This window comes from Aulonocara sp. 'chitande type north' Nkhata Bay, linkage group LG16 (genome assembly GCF_057382095.1).
Source record: "Aulonocara sp. 'chitande type north' Nkhata Bay isolate Kocher_YH1m ecotype deep benthic linkage group LG16, A_spYH_male_GT1.1, whole genome shotgun sequence".
NCBI classification, from domain to species: Eukaryota; Metazoa; Chordata; class Actinopteri; order Cichliformes; family Cichlidae; genus Aulonocara; species Aulonocara sp. 'chitande type north' Nkhata Bay.
The window spans coordinates 21,386,229-21,407,904 of record NC_141359.1 but is presented as its reverse complement, the minus strand read 5'-3'; the positions used below and the strand labels follow the sequence as shown (position 1 = coordinate 21,407,904).

Genomic DNA, 21,676 nt, shown 5'->3' with positions numbered 1-21,676 from the left:
TTACAGATCAAGTTTGAAAATATGCCAGTATGTATGTTAATATACTAATGTGTATGTTTATCAAACTTATTTTAAACTATGGATTGCTTTTCTTAAAAAGCACATTTTACCTGTAGCATAACTTAAGCAGTTAAGTGAGGATCAAGTTCAGTCATATTAATAAAATATAAAGTGCTCAGATTTAGAGAGATTTACTAAAAAAAAGAATAAAATTGGTACTCAGTGAGCAGAAATTTGATCAAATAAAAAGTTGAAAGGCTGGATTAGTATCTATTAAATGTCACAGTGATTAACAGTGTATCTCGATTGGACACAATTTCAAGAATCATCCTTTTCAATAAGCAATCCAATTGTAGGTGGGAGTCTGTATAGAAAATACTTTGATGAAATGGTTTCTGTATAAAATTAGAAGCGATGAAGGACTGTAGGTCACTTGTAATGTCGCATGTATAAATGTCCATTCCATCCATCCATTCGCTTCTGCTTATCCAGCTGTCATAGGGCGAGAGGCGGGTTACACCCTGGACAGGTCGCCAGTCTGTCGCAGGGCCAACACACAGGGACAGGCAACCATTCGCACTCACATTCACACCTAGTAGTAATTTTGGATTATCCAATTAACCTATCCCCACAAGCTGCATGTCTTTGGACAGTGGGAGGAAGCCGGAGTACCCGGAGGGAACCCACGCAAACACGGGGAGAACATGCAAACTCCACACAGAAAGACCCCGGCCTCATGGTGGAGTTGAACTCAGGACCTTTTTGCTGTGCGGCAACAGTGCTAACAACCGTGCCACCGTGCTGCACCATGTATAAATGTCTTCAGTGAATAAAATAAATTTAAGGGTTCATGAAGTTTAATCACATAATATTTCAACATACAAATAATATAATATGTCAGTCTTAAACAGTCACTTAAAAACTGGGAGGTTGATTTAAGGTACAGTGTGTAGCTGTAATCTCACCACTAGATGTCAGTAGATAGCAGATTGCAGTCAAATTAATTCTGTGTTTAATTCTCCTCTCATTTCAAGTACATTTAGGGGGGTAGTGTGAATGCTGCAGGCCAAACAACTATAACCGCTGTTTATGTGCAGTGATTCTAGCAGAAGGAAATATTGAAAATCCAAGAGATTATTGTTTTATCTTTTTTTTTATTGGATATGCTGCAAGTCAACATCACCAAGTGTCTTGTTGACAACAACACAGCTCTGTACCACTCTCTGATGTAAAGACAAAATAAAAAAATCAATACAAAAATACAAAATGTAAAAACAGAATAGCTAAACTCCAAAAATGTTCATTAACATAGAAAACGTTTGTTCATTTGCTAATTATTACTAAATATTTAAGGACATTTTACTAAACAAACATCCGCTACATCCACATTAATGAACAATAAAAAATTATTATTATTATTATTATACTCAAAATTATGGCACACATATTAAAAAGTATTTCTGTGGGGCAAACAGCAAACGTCTGCACTTTACACTTAATTATTTCTGCAGTGAAACTTCTTTAAAATGCTTAAAAGCAACAAAGAAAACAAAATAATGAACACAAATTACAACACTATTCCCTAAAATCCTGCACAGAGAGTGACCTGCCTTGGTGGAGGTCTGAATTTCCTGAGTGTCTTTTGTTGGAAAATGGTTCAGAGAACTTCAAATCATGTATAAATAAATATACTTACATATACAGACAAAAGGCTAAAATAAAATTTGGTAGACAAAATTTGAGAGTATTAAAGATGATGACGATCTTCTGATCTCTTCTCATGACTGAGGGAGAAACTGATCCTGATTCAGTGTCCTTATCATTATTTTTCTGCAAAGTAAAGCAATAATGACACTGACACTCACTAGTCTCCTTCATTCTGCTTAGTGCACAATCCCAGGATATGGTGAAACCCTCCATGCATGGTATGGATGGACTTGTAGCTGTCCTTGATGTCTGCATTGTTGCCTTCTGCCAGTGCAGTTCGCTCAGTTCTGCTTTCCCTCTCTTTGTTACCATCTCACTACACTTCTCCAGTCAGTATGACATCACAGTGTCATTGCTGTATATCCTAGTGGTATGGCTCAGTGAGTCTATGTCTCGTTCACTCTTGGCATACAGCTTGATGTCATCCATATAGTTGTGGTGGCTAATGATTGCTTGATTGTGTAGTTGATATCCCTAGCCAGTCTTGTTGATGATCTGGCTAAGGGGGTTCAGGCCTATGCAGAACAGCAGTGGGGACAGTGCATCTCTCTGGTAAATCCCACACTTGACCACGCACTTGGCTTCAAGTTGGCCTCTAGCATTGTTCACCACATCCCCATTGAATTCCTGATGAAGGATCTTAGGGTCCTGTTGTTCTTGTATTTCTAGGCATTCCAGGATCTGTGTGAGTCATAGGCTTTCTTATAGTCAGTCAATAGGTTGACAGTACATAGGTTCATGAACCTGGTCTTATACTCACAGATGAAGAAAAGCACTTCTGTCAAACTAAGTGCTCTCAAAGTTGTTACAGCAAAGATCCTTGAGATATAAAAGCTCCCTGGATGGTGATGGATGGTTGGAACTGCTGCGCTCACAGGCAGAGTCATTTGTCTGAGCTGAAGCTGAGGGTATTATAGCCCGGGTGTCCTGCCTCTGATCGCGTTCCCTTTTAGTTTCTGCTCTGACACTGTTCATGTCTGTCAGGAACTGGAAGGTTTTTCAGTTGATCATAGATTGAAGTGATCATAGATTGAATTCAGTCTCTCCATATACTGACTCCTCTGTCTGTTGTTTTTGCAATTAGTGCTGCCACCCTGTGGTTGAGGGAGAGATGTCTATGAAGACAAAGTACAGACTGTACAAAGGCAGAGGCATGTGACAGTGTTAAAGATGGCAACAATCTTCTGACCTCTTCTCCTGACTGAGGAGGAATCTGATCCTGGACGGCATCCTGATTTAGTTTCATCATCATGCTTTTTCTGCAAAAAAAGAAGTGACCAATAATAAAATCTTAGAACACCGCCCAGTGTTTCAGTAAGATAGGATGAGTAAACACTGCCTCATAATGACTAGAATAAACACAAAACATATTCTTCTTTTTTTTTGTTTCCTTCCTTTGAAAATTTTCTGATAGTGGATTATTTATAGTGAAAATTATAAATATCTGTTGCTGCTTTTTGATATTTACCAAATTAGAGGTATGAATTATGGGTGATATGTATGACACACACTTTTAATCGCACAATACATAATCTGACAGTTCATAGCAAAGAAAAATGTGAAAATTGTCTTTGAAAGTGAATGTAAACAGTTGCGTATACAGTTATTGTGTTTTTCAGTCCCATTACTGACACATCCCAGTTCTTTAAGTATTGTTATTATTGTGGTTATTGCAATAATAGGGTTGAATTTTGGAACATCCTGTTATAACAGGATATAATATTCCCAATACAAATGAAAATAGCTAAAGTAATACCACCAGTTCATAAATTACAAGCCTGTTTCTCTACTTTCACAATTTTCAAAAATACTGGAAAAAGTTTTCATTAACAGACTTGACAAATTCATTGATAAACATCAAGTAATAATGGACAGTCAGTATGGTTTCAGACCAAACAGATCAACATCCACGGCATTAACTGAACTAATTGAAAATATCATTAATAATATAGTTCAAAGAAAATGCACAGTTGGAGTTTTTGTTGACCTAAAAAAAAAGAAGCTTATTATTTGATAGACAAACAAACAATTTGTGAAGATTGGTGAATATCAATAAGAGTGCCTGGACAGTGTTTGTGGCGTTCCACAGGGGTCAGTATTGGGACCAAAACTGTTTATCCTGTACATCAATGATATATGTAAAACATCTGATATATTACAGTTTGCTTTATTTGCAGATGATACAAATATTTTTTGTGCTGGAGAGAATTCACGGATTTTGGAAATTGTCACACAAGAAATAATTAAACTGAAAATGTGGTTTGATAGCAATAAGTTATTGCTAAACTTGAATAAAACTACATTTGTGTTATTTGGAAATTGTAAAAGAGATGCTGGAGCAAATTGTTGATAAATAATGTTGAAGTGGAGCAAGTTTCTCATACAAAATTTCTGGGTGTGATAATAGATAACAAATAGATAACATTATGTAAAACTCCGAAAAAAGCAATCGGGATGATTACTAAAGCAGGATTTAGAGACTACACTAACATTATGTTCTTAAAATTGAAAATCCTGAGGCTTATGGATCTTATAAAATAAAAAACAGCAAAGATTATGTACAAAGCCAGATATAATATGTTACCGGGAAATGTACAAAGGATGTTTTTTGACAGAGAAGAGGACTATGATTTGAGGGGAACATTTAATTTGAAGACTCTTAAAGCACAGACAAGAGTTAAAACCTTTTGTATTACCATTTGTGGAGTAAAACTGTGGAACAGTTTTCCTGTGGGTACAGCAATGTTCAAGCATTAGTCCGTTCATAAAGATGTTTTGAAACGTGCTTTTGGAAGAATATGAAACTGATAAAGCTGATGAAGATAGTATATATAACTATGCTAAATTGTATCTGAATTATATCTATCACTGTAGCTATGGTTATACATGTCCTTCAGCCTGTCTTTATTGTGTGGGGTTAGTGATAAGGGGAAGTTGGGGTAACACCGAATATGTTGATTCAATAGAGTGTTGAGCGTGGGGTAGGGATTAATAAGTATGTACATACTTCTTCCTACTGCATTTTGGACTTACAGTGGTATGTAAAAGTTTGGGCACCCTTGATAATTTTCATAATTTTCCTTCGTAAATCACTGGCTATTTGGATCAGCAATTTCATTTAAATATATCATGTAGCAGATGAACACAATGATATTTTATTGTCACTGTTACAAGAACAATGAAAGGCAGTTTGGCATCTCTCCATGTGTGTGAAGTACACAGTAGCTTAAGTATTAAGTAAGTAGATGTTCCTTTTACAGAAATAACAGCCTCTAAACATTTCCTATAGCTTCCAATGAGAGTCTGGATTCTGGTTGAATGGATTTTGGACCTTTCGTCTTTACGAAACATCTCCAGTTCACTCAGGTTTGATGGTTTCTGAGCATGGACAGCCCGCTTTAGGTCACACCATAGATTTTCAATAATATTCAGGTCTGGGGACTGAGATGGCCATTCCAGAATGTTGTACTTGATCCTCTGCCTGAACGTCTTAGTAGATTTTCAAGAACCTGCTGATACTGACTGGAATGCAACCCTCAACTTTAGCAAGATTCCCAGTACCTGCACTTCAGCCCCACAGCATGATGGAACCGCCACCACATTTTACTGTGGGTAGCAAGTGTTTCTCTAGGAATGCTGTGTTCTGTTTCCACCATGCATACCGCCTCTTGTTATGTCCAAATAACTCAATTTTAGATTCATCAGTCCACAGCCCCTTATTCCAAAATGAAGCTGGCTTGTGTCACTGGCTTGCACAGTGACACCATCTGAAGCAAGATGATGTTGTAGGTCTTTGGAGCTGGTCTGTGGGTTGACTCTCACGATCCTTCGCCTCTACTTATCTAAGATTTTTCTTGACCTGTCACTTCCAGCCTTAACTAGAACTGTGCCTGTGGTCTTCCATTTCCTCAATATGTTCCTCATAGTGGAAACTGACAGCTGAAATCTCTGAGATAGCTTTTTGTATACTTCCCCTAAACCATGATGTTGAGCAGTCTCTGTTTTCAGGTCATTTGAGAGTTGTTTTAGGCTCCCATGTACCCACTCTTCAGAGAAGACGCAAAGAGGAGAAAAACTTGCAATTGGCCACCTTAAATACGCTTTCTCATGACTGGATTCACCTGTGTATGCAGGTCAAGGGCCAATGAGCTTACCAAACAAATTTTATGTTCCAATAATTAGTGCTAAATGTATTCAAATCAATAAAACATCAAGGGTGGCCAAATTTATGCACCAGACTAATTTAGTTTAAGTAACTGTTGCACACTTTCTATTTTTATATATATATATATATATATATATATATGTGTGTGTGTGTGTGTGTGTGTGTGTGTGTGTGTGTGTGTGTGTGTGTGTGTGTGTGTGTTGCAGTATTTGAACAGTGTAATTTATTTAACACAATGAAAGTACGATAGACATTACTCACACACAATATTAAAACCACCTGCTCAGCATTGTTTCGATCCCGTTTGTCCACCAAAACATTCATAAAACAGAATAATTCAGCTTGTTCTGCTACCTCAGTCCTCAATCTGATACAGATCTGAGGAGGTTTTAAGGTTGAATATCTGAGGTTCTTGATTGAGTTCTCAAGATGTTCTTCAGAGCAGCCTGTGAATTAGGAGAGTGGGCAGTCTACTAATTCACAGGTTTATTGTTTGATCTAGAGTTCCCTCAGTCCACATGTGAAGTTGTCTTTGAGCAAAATACTGAACTCCAAATTACTGTGCATGCATCAATAATCACAAATTATATTAGATTTTTAAGCATAGTATACACGAGTGAATGCAGTTTGTTGTATAGGTATGCAGTAAAATTGAGGTCACTGCCACTGAAGTATGAAACCATTGTGCATTTTTAGTGTGTTTATTTTCTGTTCCTGTTGTATTTTGTACTCCTCATTGGCTCTCATTTTTGATCTTTCACTTCCTGTATTCCTGTATTACCCCACCCATGTGAAAATCTACATGAATGGAAGGACTCAAAGATTGTATTCTCCAAACAGAGACAACATACACATGAGATCCCATATAACCTCTGGGATCAAGACCTAACCCTAACCCACTATGCAAAGTGATATTGGAGTCACGTTTTTCATATGTCATTTTTGGACGTCAAATTTTGATACACACTGAAGGGGTTGTTTTGTAATGTCTGATGTTGATGTCCGTAGGCCCGCCATGTACAGGCTATTTATAGTCCAAATGTGGTCGTTGTGGACAGATCTTATTTTTATACTGCTTCTGTAGTCCCATGTTTCCAGAGGGTGGAGGGCATGTTTCCTACAGGCTAGGAAGTTATTGGAAAATGATCTAGAAAAGTATAACACTTTCTGAAATGGGATTGATCATAACAGTTATGTATGAAGGAATGCAGAGCGATTAGCGGACATCTCCAAGATGACGCAAGCTCTTGAGCTAAAACAAAAGTGCACGTCTATAAAACATCCAGTGTTTAGTGGGACGACGTCTTCTTTGTTATTTTAATGGGGGTTTTTCCAAATGTATGATGAATCTGTACAGAATGAGTTCAGCTTGCATTCTTTTGTAGTTGTAGGATGTAAATGTACATGTTGGCGAAGGGTTGCCTCAGAGAAAAGTGAATGACAGCTTTGACTCTAACCACTTTTAGCCAGTTCTTTACTACTGTCATTGACACTTTTTGCCCTGTTGTATATAACAATAGCCCCCCTGCAAGAAAGCACAGCGGGCTGATTCACAACTTTAAATTCAGAGCAGGTTTGCGGTGCTTACAGAAGTAGTGAAAAAAAAAGTCTGAGCTCTTTCATCCTTGAAGTTTTCAAAGATAGATAATAATACATCATCTTATTAAATAAAAACTTGCATTTAGCAATGAAAAAGATCTGAGCTTTGTGCAATGAGGCACTGAGCCTGTGATCACTAATGTAATGATTTGCTTTAAAAACATCATAGAAATATGACAATATTAATCATCACATCTATGAACGCAATGGTATAAGCCACAATATCACATTTCTATTTCCCTCTTTACTTATTTAAAACAAACTTTAAACACTTTCAATGTAGGAAATAGAAAATAGAAAATAGTGCTTTATAATCCAATCAGTCATACATGTACTGAGAACACTTCTACAGACAAACAAAAAATTATCTCATTCATGCATTCATTATGAAGATAAAAAGGTTTTACTCACCTGTAGAGAAACACAGCCAGTGTGATGCAACACAGAAGGAATCCAATTGCAGGTGGGAGTATGTATAGAAAATACTTTGATGAAGTGGATTCTGTATCAAAACAGCAGTGAATTAATTTAAAATGCTTGGTTGACCTTTGCTAGAATTGACTGGATCTGCTTTTTGTCTACCTACCTTTGGGGTTCTCAGACACAGTCAAATTCCATGTAATGCTGTGTAGGCCACGTTTGCCTGTTATGTTACATGTATAAAGTCCTTCATCTTCAGGTTGAGCGCTAAAAATAACGAGCTTTGTAGGAAACTCGTGATTTATTTTCAGTCTATGCAATGAGAAATTTGAATAGGTGCGATTCAGCTCAATGGAATAATGAAAAACAGATCTTTTGTTAGTCCAGGAGATTTGTGTTGCATTTGTCTTGGATATGTTGCAAGTCAGCGTCACTGAGTCTCCTCGGGACACCAGCACAGCTCTGTGGTCGTCTTTAACGATCTCTATAGTTTAAAGGAGACAATCATTCAATATAAAATTCTATCTGCACTTCATCTGTAAAAAAGTGAATCTCAAACACAAATGTGCTCTTTACCTGCAAAGACATCCCACATCACTAACAGCTGAACGAAGAGCAGTGCTGCTCGATTTATAGTGAACATCGTGATCATCAGACAGAGAGAGAAACAGACGTGAACTTCACCGTCAGCTGTATTGATATCTGAGGTGGAGCCGCAAAAAAAGGAAGTGGTTACTTGCTGTAGAGTTGAGCTCTGAACTAATGTATGTGAATGTATCACCATTTGTTGAAGCGATAATTTACATTTAAGTAATGTGTGCAATGATTCAGAATTGTCACAACTGAAGTATATTTCTTCCAGAAACTTAACACAATTATATTGCAATTAATTTCCTCTTGTAATTTAGTCACTCATGTCATAAATGGAAAATATAAGCTGCACCTGAGTAAAGGAGCATTTTTCAACTGCTAAAACTGCATCTGCATTGTTAATCAGTCTTTACCCACCAGATAAAAACTGGACCTGCAATGATTTTCTTGCATTGCTCAGTTTGTGACACAACTGTGATTGTTCTGCTTTATGACTGTGAAGTAGAACAATTAACAACAGCAGGTCATTTTTATGGAAGACATTTAGATATGTCATAATCAATAGTTCACTGTTACGTGACTCAGTAAAGAATTATTATTAACATTAATGTGTTTTCTATTAACAGTCATGTATAAATATTCATTAGCAGCTGACTGATGACATTTCATCTCAGGACTGTGTGATTTTGAACAAACTGTTCTTGTGTAGTGACTTCCTGACTTTCTGCTTTTGCTGTGTTGCACGTGTTCTGGTGAAAATGTGAATGTTTTGAGAGCTAAATAACTAAACGTTATCAGGACCTTTCAGGCTCTAACTGATAATGTCAGCGATAATGTCTAAAAAGATCTGCTTAAACATCATAGATTGAATTCAGCCTGCCACCTCACTGGTGTGTTTGTTATTTTTACAAGCAGTGCCACCCTGTGGTTGAGAGAGTTGCTGCCTATAACATGACAAACATCTTCTGTTCTCTTCTCCTGAGGGAAACTGATCCTGCTTCAGTGTCCTCATCATAATTCTTTCTGCAGAGTAAAAGTAGTGACCAATAATAATATCTTAGCACTTTCCAGGTGTTTCAGATACCTAAATATATGAGATAAGATTAGTAACACTGCCTTATAGTGATTAGTATAAACACAAGAGATTTTTTTTCTGTCCTTCACTGTGAGGATTTGATGATAACGATGATTTTTCTGGTGCACGGGTTCTGGTGAGAATGTGAATGTTTTCAGAGCACAATAGCTAAACCTTAGCAACACCTTTCAGGTGTTAAATGTAGAGTGTAAAACCACAGTTGCAAGAGTCAAACACACCTCCTCTTGCTGTGTATAATGCTCCCCTTAAGCTTTGTTTGATAACTGAATTAAAAACTGTTTCATTAGAAACCCTGGTGATGTCAGTGACATAAGTCTCTTTACACAATCACACATATTGTCCCACTATTGACACTCTGGTTACCACCTCAAACTTTTTTGTTTTTATGGTTTTTGTATGTTGTTTGTTTGTTTTTTTGGTAATGCATTTGAAAAACAAAAACAAATTTCATATACTTAGTGTGTGAAATTAAGAAAGCTGTGTCCCACAGGTCTGAGGTGAATAGCCACATTGCTATAAGCTGATGGGACGGAAACAGTAACTCAAATAACCGTTGATTACAGCTGAGTTATGCAGAAGAGCATCTCTGAGCACATGATATGTCAAACTTTGAAGTAGATGGGCTACAGATCACACCAGTTTTCACTCCTGTTAACTAAGAACAGGAAACTGAGGCAACAGTTAGTACTGGCTCACCACAGCTGGGCATCCAAAGATTGGTGAAATGTTTCCTGATGAGTCTCTATTGCTGTTATATCCAAATAATAATGGATACTTTATGGTGGTGGCTATAACATGGTGGATCCGTGCTGCCTTTATCAGCAGTTGGCTGAGGAAGGCTGCTGGTGTTGTAATGGTGGGAGGGTCTTTGTAAAAACTGAGCGAAATGTCCACAGCCAAGATGAGTATTTTTTGTCCACCCCTTTATGACCACAGCGTACCCAATTTCTGGTGCTGGCTTCCAGCAGGGTAACGCACCAAGTCCAAATCTTGTCAAACTTTTTTTTTAAACATGAAAATGTGTTCAAGGTACCAAATGCCCTCCACAGCTTCTTGTGGAGCTTCCTGTGAAGGGCATTTGAGACTTCCTGCCATTCAGGACATTTATCTTCAGCGATGCCTCCATAAAGCACACAGCATCATCAAGGACGACAGCCACCCAGCACATCAGCTCTTCTCCTTGTTACCATCTGGCAGACGTTACAGGAGCCTGTCGGCTCGGACTACAAGACTTAAAAACAGTTTCTACCATCAAGCCATACGACACCACAACACTTAAACACACACAACAACTCCACAGGACGCACTCAGAAGCTACCCTGCAGCTTCACAAGTACTCTGTTTAATCTGCACTGGTCACTCCACTTTATTGATATTTATATTTTTAAAAAAGTGCAATACTGTAACAACTGCCATAAAAAACAAAAACTTTTGTACTGTTTAGTTTGTACTGCTGCTTATTTCTGTGCAATATCCCATCTGCCCCCCCCCCCATTCCTATTTAAGATTTTCTTTAGTTAATCACTAGTGTGTACATATATTTATATATATATACACACATATATATATATATTTAGTCAGTTAACTGAAAATCCTTTTCCTTTACTACATTTTATTAATATTTTGCTCTTTACTATTTTTCTATTTATTTTTTATTAATTTATTTTATTTTTTTCTACTGTACCATTCTACTGAGTGACTGTCTTCTGCTCGTCAAATACATTTCATTGCGATGTTGACCCTGTGCTAACTTGCATATGACAAATAAAACTGAAACTGAAACTGAACTGAACAGTTAGCATGTCTGTTGACCAGAGCACTTTTAGGATGTGGTGGGATGGTAAAGTCACATCAAGGAGCTTACAAATCCGCACAAATATGCTATCATGTTCAACCAAAAGCCCATCACCCCTGTTGCCATGAAGAATTAGATTAGCTCTGAAACAAAAATTACCATCTAATCTGATACTAACAAGGTGTACCTAATAAAGTGGCCAGCTAATAGTGGTCAGTTAAGTTGTATATTCGCAATAAAACTGAGGTTTTCTAGATTTTCAAAATAATGTTAAACATTGTATATGTGTTTGAATGCAAGTGTGCGTGTGTGCGTGCGTGCGTAACACTCTTCAACGTATGATTTCCATCTTTGTGGCCTTGCTGTGGAAAATGACACCTTATCGTGCATTCTGCTCTACTGCAGGTTTAAAGTGAGGAAAGAAAATGTTTTTAAAAACCTTATATGTTCAATGGAAATGGTGTTAGATAATGCAAAACCTAATAAATAACTGAACCCGTTTGAAAAGTCTAATCAGATCCCAAAATGACTCACTAATTAGGAAACTATGTGTTATGAGTAACAGCCTGCATGACATACAAAAATGACTTTTGTCTATCCACCACACATGCAGAACAAGGGTCTAGCAGTACAGAAGGTGCTTCTCGTTTCCTTTATTTCTGCCCACACACAGGGTCTCACACTGCAAAGAAAGAGTACAAACAGGAAATTCACACTTTTCAAAGGTGTTGGAGAAAAACACTATCAGTATATTTTAGTTATTATAGCCTCATCGTGAATCACAGGTATGCTAAATATAAACATGTCATTTTTCTTCTACTAGGTGTTGTAATCGATTCCAATTAATGTTCATTTTATCAATAGATCACAGTGTTTGTTATTATTCTCAGAAACAAGTCCACTACAGCATCAGGTACACTAAAGACAGAGGAAGTTCTTTAATCGTATTGTGTGGCTGCAGATCGAGCTCTAATCACCTTTCTCCTACCTCACAGGCAAAGCACAGTGTGCACCGTGTGCTTTCAATGAAAACAAATTCTGTTACTAAACTCGGAAAATGTGCATCAAAAACTTGTGCTGTACCTGTGAGGACATGGCACACAGCTAAGAATGAATTAAAGAGAATGTCTGATTGATCTGGATCAAACATGATTACAGACAGACAAAGTGAAGCTTCACTTCTACGTGTGCTTTTCAAGGTGATGCCAAGAACAGGAAGTGGTTACTTGCAGGGGACAAAAAAGCAGTTCATTTAACGATGCATGAAGTTTAAGCACATGACAAATTAAATCATAATCAATATAATATTTAAACAATAATTCGATATAAACTAGTTATAAACAAAACATTATGTAATATATAACTATTACAACAAGTGTTCCGGGAGCACAAACCTCCACCAAGGGAGCAGTTTTTACATTTAAGGGGATAGTACTTTTATGAAAGTTTGACCCTATTTCACTCATATCCTTTATATGTTGTCAACACAACCAATGGTAGCAATAAACAAAGTTTTAAACAGCTCCGTATTACACTTGTAAGAATCATCATTAAGTTGACCTTGAAGGGCTCAGTGGACATAATCAAAATGTTAAAGGATCGTTAACATGACCCCACTCGTGAAGGTTTTATCAGAATTTCTTTCAAGTTATTTTGTTTACAGATGGAATAACACACACACACACACACACACACACACACACACACACACACACACACACACACACACACACACACACACACACGCTATAAAAAAAAAATATACACAATCACTCTGGAACAAGCTTATAATGAAGACCTAGATGGAAAAAACATTAACGAGCTTGAGCTGAGAATACATTATTGTCATAACGTGAAAACTTTAAGGAAAATTCTTGAACATTTAAGTTACACTTGGAGTCGACTTGTTCTGATTCACAGTTTCATGTCATCCCTATTTATTTGGTAGACCTGCAGTTCATCCTGTCTCTGAAACAACATGTTTAGTTCCCTTCTCGTGTTCTTTAATACAAACCTTCTTCTAATTGGCTGCTTCGTGTAAGCAGAGGGATTTGTTCTATTGGCTATAGTAGCACCGTTGTCCTCCCTCTGATGGTGCCCCCTTAAAATCCCCTTCATTAAAACTTTTTGTGTGGATTGTTAATCTGCTTAGACATTATCATAGATTGTATTCACCCTCTCCATATAGTGATGCCTCTGCTTTTTATTTTCACAACAAACAGCGCCACCCTGTGGTTGAGGAAGAACTGCCTACAAAGACAAAAAGAGAAAAATAAAAATCAGTGCAGGTTCTAAGATAGAAAATAAAGGCAGAGACATGTGAGTGACCATCTTCTGACCTCTTCTCCTGACTGGGGAGGAAACTGATCCTGGACCAGATCCTGATTCAGTGTCTTCATCACAATTTGCACATCCTACTGTAAGAAACACAAAGCATGCAATAAACACAAAACATTTGCCAATGTGAGAAATTAAGTAATAATTTTTTAACATCATAAATCTGATAAATACTGTTCAATCACAACATTAAAACTATCTGCCCAGTATAGCTCACCCCTTGTGCCACCAAAATGTCTATAAACAGGACAAATGCGCGTGCTCTAGCACCTCTGTTATGACAACAGATTAATGTCTTTGTGTTCTCAAGATTTTCTTTAGCTGTGGCTCAGGTAGGTGCAGGTAGGTCTATTAATTTCCATGTTATTTGTTTAGTCCCGAGTTCCCTGAATGTCCTCATCAGGTCATCATGCACAAAATACCAAAAGCTAAACGGGCCTACAAGCCTCCCTTGGATGGAGTATATCAGATTTTTAAAAAGCATAAATGTGTCTGAATGCAGTTTGTTGTATGGAAATGCTTTTCTCAGTAAAACTGAAGTCACTGCCACCAAAGAGTACTTGTGAGAACCCTGCAGAAACTTTAGGCTGCATGTTTTGTTCCGTTTTCTTGCATTATTTCTGTTCCTGTTTTATTTTGTACTCATCATTCTCTCTCATTTCTCATCTTTCACTTCCTGCATTCCCTACCTTTGTGGTTTCCTCTCATAATGTGTTCTGTACCTGCCTCTGTCTCCTGTGGACTTATAAACTGTGAGTTCTTGTCCTCGCTGATAATCCTTGCATGTATTCAGCATTCAACAGTGCAGTCTTTCCTGTTGCATGACTCATATTTTGTTGGATTAGTTACCAAACCTTGATTTACAACAATAGATATCAGATATTTGAATATTTGATTCTGAACCTATGGATTCTGAACTCTTTCGGTCTCTGCTCCATAGAAAGATACATCATCAAAAGGCTCTGATGGCTGATTTAGTTAATGAACACCAAACTACACTCCAGTTCTGTCTTTTATCTAATACGGTGCAACCTTCAAATATATTTCAAAAGCTGAACATATAACTGAGACTAAACGGTCTGGTCAACATAAAAAAATTATCATTTCTAATTTGGTGTAAAGTGGGAAAAAAAGACAAAATGTTACAAAGCGTGTGAGATTATTGATCGAATCAGTCTAACCAGTCTTAAGCAGTACTGATTATTCAGAACTATCCTCGATTACATTCATGTATTCATGCTTACAATTAAGTAGTTAAAAGGTTTTACTCACCCACAGATAAAGACAGCTAGTGTGATGCCACATAGAATGATTCCAATTGCAGATGGGAGTATGTATAGAAAATACTTCGATGAAGCGGAATCTGTATAAAATCAGCAGTAAATTAATTTCAAGTGCTTGTTTGACCTTTACTAGAAGTGATTAGCTCTGTGTTTTGTTCTACCTACCTTTGGGGTGCTCAGACACAGTTAAACTCCATGTAATGCTGTATATGCCACTTCTGTCTGTTATGCTACATGTATAAAGTCCTGGATCTTCAGGCTGAGCACTAAAAATAATTAGCTTTGTAGGAAACTCACGATTTATTTTCAGTCTATGAAAAGAGAAATTTGAATGGGTGCGATTCAGCACATTGGAATATTGAAAAACACATCTGCTGTTGGTCCAGGAGACTAGGGTCACATTATTATGTCTTATATTGCAAGTCAGCGTCACGGAGTCTCCTCTGGACACCAGCAAAGCTCTGCGGTCGTCTTTAGTGATTCCTATAGTTTAAAGGAGTTAATCAATTAATATAGTCATCGGTAATGACAAATTTCGATAACAGGATGAACATAATTATGTCTGTACCTGCAAAGACATGCCACATCACTAATAGCGGAATGAGAAGTGCTGCTTGGTTCAGTCTAAACATCATGACCATCAGACTGAGAGAGAAAGAGAACTGAACTTCACGATCAGCTATATTTGTATCTGAGAAAGAGCAGCAGGGGAAAAGGAAGCGGTTAGTTATTGTATTGCTAAGAACTGCCTGCGTACTTTTTTCACACGAGACCAGGTACGAGGAGGAACCCAGGACCCCTGCACCAACGTCAGGTCTTACAGTGGGTCCAAGGATTTCATCCTTCATACGTAATGGCAGTCAGGGTGTCACTGTCTAGCCTGTATAGGTCTGTGCTTCCCATCCATGGCCATGCCTCCCTAGACCATCACTGACCCACCACCAAACCGGTGATGCTCCACAGCTTCTCCAGACCCTTTCATGTCTGTAACATATCCTTGGGATCATACTGCTCTAATCTGTGGAAAGCACAGGGCACCACTGGTGGATCTGCCAACTCTGGTCTTCTATGGCAAATGTCAGTCAGGCTCCACAATACCAGGCAGTGAGCACAAGGCCCATTAGAGGATGCCAGCCCCTCAGGCCACACTCATGAAGCTTCTGATTGTTCAGCCAGAGACATTCACACCAATGGTCTGGAGGTCATTTTGTAGGGATCCTGCAGTGCTTGGTGCTCTTTATGTTTAGTTATGTTATTTTATTTTTTTGAGGAGTCTATATAATGATTCCCTTCAGCAACAAATTGTAACAACTAAATTGAGTATAATTATAATTAAGTGTTCTCACTTAGTTTTCCCTTCACTAAATAAATGTATCTGTGTTGAAGATGCTCCAAATGTTATATTATATAAACCCATAAAGCTAATGGAAGTTTAAACTAAGTACAAGTTTAATATTGGTCTTGAGGTTCTAAACGCACCCATCATGTGTGGCATAATTCTGATGGAAGAAATTATGACAACCGTGTCAAGCATGTGTAATTTCCTTCTTTGCGGCTTTGATGTGTGAAATGCGATATTGTAGTAAACTTCGCTCTACTGCAGACTGAAAGTAAGCAAGGGGAAGTTCAGGGCAATCGGGTTTAGATAGATCACATACTGATCCATTGATTAATGATTAATTTTGAGTACTTTTAACTTTTCCATTCCAGCAAATGCAATGTAGATAAAGAGTTTAGCATCACTACCCAAGAAGCTTTTCAATTCCTTTATGTCTGCCCGGTCTTACAACCTTAACTACAAAGAAAGCACATGAACAGGACACAGTGTGTGTGTGTGTGTGTGTGTGTGTGTGTGTGTGTGTGTGTGTGTGTGTGTGTGTATGTAATTAAAGAAGTATTATTGCTTTGTAGGCAGTACATGACTGATGACATACTCATTGCTTGGTTGCACGCATGCCCTCCAGTTTGTGCTATACTGCGCATGTGCGTTCTTCCCGCATTACTTTATTTGTGTACTTGCTGGGCCTGTTTCTCCAAAATGCTGTGTTAATGATTGCGGCCTATGGTTAACAGCTGTCAACCAGAGCACCCGGTCATATGTGCCAAAGTGAGAGCAGGTTCAGCTTAAAAACAGGAAAATATATATATGCAAATGATTTATTGTCATCTAATTTTGTCTCATTAGGTTAAGCAAACCATCCCCAAACTATTCATCACTGAACCATGATTAGTAGTGATTACCTGTTTTGCATTGTTTATCCCTCCCCCCTTTCTCTCTCGTATTTGCAACTGTGAAAAAAGAACAATATTGTGCATACTTCAGTGAAACACAAGTCCTTAAGAACAATTATCCATTTCTGTAGACCTCTAGCATGCAATCAATCAATCAATCAAGGCTTTATTCGCTACGTGCAGGTTGCCCTGCAGTGAAAATAGGACCCCCCCCCGACACATAGATATCTACTACAGGAAGCCTTTAACCCTTAACCACATACTAAAACACACATATAAACATGCACATGCACCAAACACCTTTCTATCACTTCAGAGGACTTCAAAGTGAGGTACATTTATTTTCCGGAAGCATATTTAAATTTTTGTTCCCCACATGTTTCACACACACCCCTGCAAACATAAGAGCTGCCTATGACTCACGCTTACATTTGACTTATACAGGCCTCAGAGAAAGATGTGATAGAAAAACTGTGATTAAACAAAACTCCAGGAGCAAAAAAAAAAAAAAAAAAAGGAAATAATTAAATGTGTGTATGTGTGTCTGCGAGTGTGTGATTCTCAATGACTGTGACTAGTTTCTGACCCTTTCAGGCATTGATGGATGATCGTGAATATTCGAGATGCCTCTTGGAAAGCCCCTGGCAGAAAACGGGGAGACATCAGAAGAGAAAATACCTCAGTTCTCTGTTCTGAGCGCAGCTTGATCCTCTCACATGTACGTGCACAGTGAATGAATTTAAATCTTCTATGAAGAAGACAGTTTTTATAATAATAGCTTGGAAAGAAAGAGCTGTTGTTGTTGGTTAGCTTCTCTCAGTTGCTTGCAGAACATGCTGTAAAAGTCTTTTGTTTTTCCCACCACACTTATCTGTTTTGGTGTAAATATGTACGTTTGTGCGTGTGTGTAGTACAACTGATAACACCTGTATCAGCTTTTGCAGAATTTATCAATCAAACACTTCTGGGAAACTATATTTTTGCATTTTTTCTACTGATAGCTTTTTATGTTGCCGTTTTCACAGTGTTGCCTTCTAGAAAGAGATTGTGAACCTCCAATGCGGTTAGCGCTCAGGTAGATTATGGTTTCAGGTAAATAACTGTACAAACTGCTGTTGCTGTTCAATACCAGAAAGCCATCTTTTGCTTTGTGTAATAGGCTTTGATAGCCTCAACACAAAAGTGCAGTTTCGCATGGAAAAATGTTCCCAGTGAGTGATCTATCTAGCATTGCACTTTTAGAACCTCATTTTATTTATGATGCACAGTTCAATAAGAGTTATGGGTTTTCTATTGTGCTTTGTTCTGTTTTGTCAAACCCATGCATGCTCATGCACTGAAGTAACCACAATGCATGATGACTGATAGCACTGCTGTAGCCACATAACGTCAGAGATGGTGTTCTCATTCCTTACTAACCTCACACACAAAGATTTTTATCTTCACATTTTCAAACTTGCCTTCAGTCCCATCTGACACTGACTCAGCTGATCACCTGAGGCCCTTTTTGTTATGTTCCCTCTTGCTTTCAGTGCTGGACAGCAAATTCTCTCTTTCCCTCCCTCTATCTGATTTTCTTTCATGCTTTTCTGTTTTCTTCTACCCAGTGTGCATTTTCTTGCAAGGGGATAAGTTCTGCCAGGATTGCCAGCTCTCTTAACAGGCATTCCCACTGGTTCTCCACCTGACATACCTGCTGTTGAGCATCTTGATCAACAGCAGGTGTTGATAATCTCCACTTACCTGAAATTTTTAAGGTCTGGTTTATTCACCCTCTGTTCACCAGATTGCTGCAGCAGTACATGCAGCATCACATTCAGGCACACACCTGTTTCTAGCTCTGTGTTTATCTGGGTATTTACCTTGGTTTTTCCTGTTCCCTAGGGCCCCCTGCTGTATCAGTAAAGTTTGGTTCTGGAAATAAACTTACCTGGAAACCATGCTCATTGTAGGAAAACAAAATGTCCTGCCTTGAAAAATCTATTCCGGGGTCTCCAACTCCAGGCCTCCTGCAGGTTTTACATGTGTCCTTGGTCCAACACAGCTGATTCAAATGGCTAAATGACCTCCTCAACATGTCCTGAAGTTCTCCAGAGGCCTGGTAACGAACCAATCATGTAACTCAGGCGTGTTGACTCACAGTTATATCTAAAATCTGCAGGACACCAGCCCTCGAGGCCAGGAGTTGGAGACCCCTGATCTATTCTTTAGAAATGTTAGCGAATAAACAAGGATATTTACCAACAAAATGGAAAAATGTGATGTCTGCATGTCATCTTTTCTCTGGTCTTTATCCAGCCAAATCTCCTCACCAAGAAAAGTGTTGTTTACAGCAAATTCTGACCCTAGTTACTGTTGCTGTCCTATTAGCTTGAAGCTATCCGTCCATTCTCCTCTAAACTTTGACCTCAATAAAGCATTTTGCCAAAAGAACTCACTGGATATTTTTCTCAGACCATTCTCTGTAAACCTTAGAAATGGCTATGTGGGGAAAATCCCAGTGACTCAGCAGTGTCTGAAATACTTAGCCCATCTGTCACCAACAGCCATGCCACAAGTTTCTTATCTTCTTGTTTTTAACATGTTTCCGTGACCAAATGCACTGTGCTTGTGTAGAACAGCTCCACCTAAAGAACAATCGCTGCATGTTATCCGGCTTGTGCTAAATGTTTTGACACAGTAAGCCTAATTACTCATCAAGTCTGTAATCACCCACACAATTTATTACTGCACATGATATGTGTATATGTTAAGTATATCAGTGTGTTGTTGGATGACAGAAAAACCTCTTCATGAGACAGTATGTGTGTGTCTTTTTGATCAACAAAGATTTTAGAACGAGGCAATTTTAACACATACTTGAGACAAAACAGTTTTGCAAAACAGTGCGGTTTGCCTTTCTGCTTTGTGTTTAGCATTTTGACAAAATGAGTCACAACTGGGCCCCTTTTGTTGTTGTTGTTTTTTCTAAACTCAACAACACACCACTTCATGGAAAAAAAAAATGGGGCAGCGTTTCTTGTTTTGGAATCGAAACAACAAAAGTCTGCGATGATGGCTTAAAGCCATTTCCTGTTTCACTCACTGGTGTCTCAGCAAGACTGTTGAGCCTAATTTGAAAAGATGTAAGAGGAGATTGAAATCACAAGGGAATGTTTTATCAAAGGACATTCAAAATGAAGACTTTATAAACTATGGACTGCTTTAAAATTCTTAGCACCGTGGAACCCGAGCAACAATATTTAATTGTTTATAAGCCTCTTAAAGATTATTTCCTCTTCAGCTCTGCATGGTCCCTTGAAAGGGCGTGTGCAGCTCTCAGTGTGCATGCAGAACTCTGCATAATGCAGCCCATCTCCTCAGTCCTAATTCAATCTAACATGCTTTCAGGGTTCAAATGGACATTTCAATGTCATTATATCTTAAAAGCATATCCAGAAATATATTATGTGAATGCCCCTTTGTTAAAATGTCCCCTTTATTCTCTCCTTTTTCCATGCTTTCAAACATAGTTTAAACTTCAGGCAAGGACACTGCTGACTACTAGCATAGGCAGAGGAAATGACATCAATCTGCCATGAGGAACTTCAGTTCCATCCATGTTAAATTTAAGTACAAATAGCTGCATTTTTCTGGAAAAGAAGAAAAAAAATATTGTGGGTTTTTTTTTTTTGTTTGTTTGTTTGTTTTTCTGTCGTTGTGTTTTGAGCCTACTGTGGGCAAAGATTCAGGAAATCGGTGTATACAACTGTGCTAAACTGTATTGAGAATAAAATATTCTCTTAGTCTTTGATTCTCCTCTTTTAGCCTCTCACAGTTGGTAAAATCACCCACAGACACTGAGAGCTGCAGAGCTTTGATGCAGAAAATGAAGAAAATCTTATCTGCAAAGGGAATGTTGCTAGCCGTGTGCACACATACAGCAGGTCCTTTAACATCAGCTACACGAAACACTTCACAGCATGTTTTTAATTCACTTTTCTGCCCATGAAAAGGAGCTCGGTGCTCTGTATCTGCTCGGTGACACTTTAGCAGGTGAGTCTGGGGACTGAAACACCAAATCTGCATTTAGTGGACGCCCCATTCTCCCACTTAATCCATAGCAGCACGTTTTTATTTCCTGAAGTGTGTTTTGTTGTTTTATGTTATGTTTTATTGCGCGTTGTGTTCTTTGGTTTTGTTGCTGTGGCTTTAGTTTCACATTGCACAGCCCATTCTCATTCCCACGTTTTGCATTGCAATATATTCAATGATGTGCTTTGCACTTCTCTCACTGAAAATGCCATATTAAATTTGTCTGTGCTGCATTGTTGCTTTGTTTAACACATTAAGTTTAGTTAGGCAGCTCCCAATGGGAAGCATGAAGAGAAAAAGTCTTTTTCCTCTTCTCTCACAGCGTCCTGCATGGCAACAAAACAGGGAGACAAACAAAGGTCAGTGTATAAGTGAGA

At 38.2% G+C, this 21,676-nt stretch overlaps 2 protein-coding genes across 6 annotated transcripts; both read right to left on the bottom strand.

Moving 5' to 3' along the window:
• Window positions 1-1,049: 1,049 nt before the first annotated feature.
• Window positions 1,050-8,590, bottom strand: LOC147311431 (uncharacterized). Of its 2 annotated transcripts, XM_086266464.1 has the most exons (5): window positions 8,468-8,590; window positions 8,058-8,375; window positions 7,883-7,973; window positions 2,897-2,966; window positions 1,050-2,801 (listed from the first exon to the last, which is right to left on the bottom strand). In XM_086266464.1, exons 1-5 carry the CDS (start codon window positions 8,541-8,543, stop codon window positions 2,715-2,717), a joined length of 642 nt encoding a protein of 213 aa, XP_086122590.1. In that variant the 5' UTR covers window positions 8,544-8,590; the 3' UTR covers window positions 1,050-2,714. The 2 variants fall into 2 exon arrangements, with proteins under 2 accessions (XP_086122590.1, XP_086122588.1); XM_086266462.1 differs by having other exon boundaries at window positions 1,050-2,966.
• A 3,235-nt stretch (window positions 8,591-11,825) lies between these two features.
• On the bottom strand, window positions 11,826-19,234 carry LOC147311430 (uncharacterized). Of its 4 annotated transcripts, none has more exons than XR_015125388.1 (8): window positions 19,156-19,234; window positions 17,235-17,282; window positions 15,562-15,684; window positions 15,159-15,476; window positions 14,983-15,073; window positions 13,713-13,790; window positions 13,549-13,623; window positions 11,826-12,055 (listed from the first exon to the last, which is right to left on the bottom strand). XR_015125388.1 is itself a non-coding variant. In XM_086266878.1 (5 exons), the coding sequence occupies exons 2-5, from the start codon at window positions 15,013-15,015 to the stop codon at window positions 11,996-11,998; spliced, it is 243 nt and encodes an 80-aa protein (XP_086123004.1). In that variant the 5' UTR covers window positions 15,016-15,073; window positions 15,159-15,296; the 3' UTR covers window positions 11,826-11,995. The 4 variants fall into 4 exon arrangements, 1 of the variants encoding a protein (XP_086123004.1); XR_015125390.1 differs by having other exon boundaries at window positions 13,713-13,787; XR_015125389.1 differs by lacking the exon at window positions 17,235-17,282 and having other exon boundaries at window positions 19,156-19,225.
• Window positions 19,235-21,676: the final 2,442 nt, after the last annotated feature.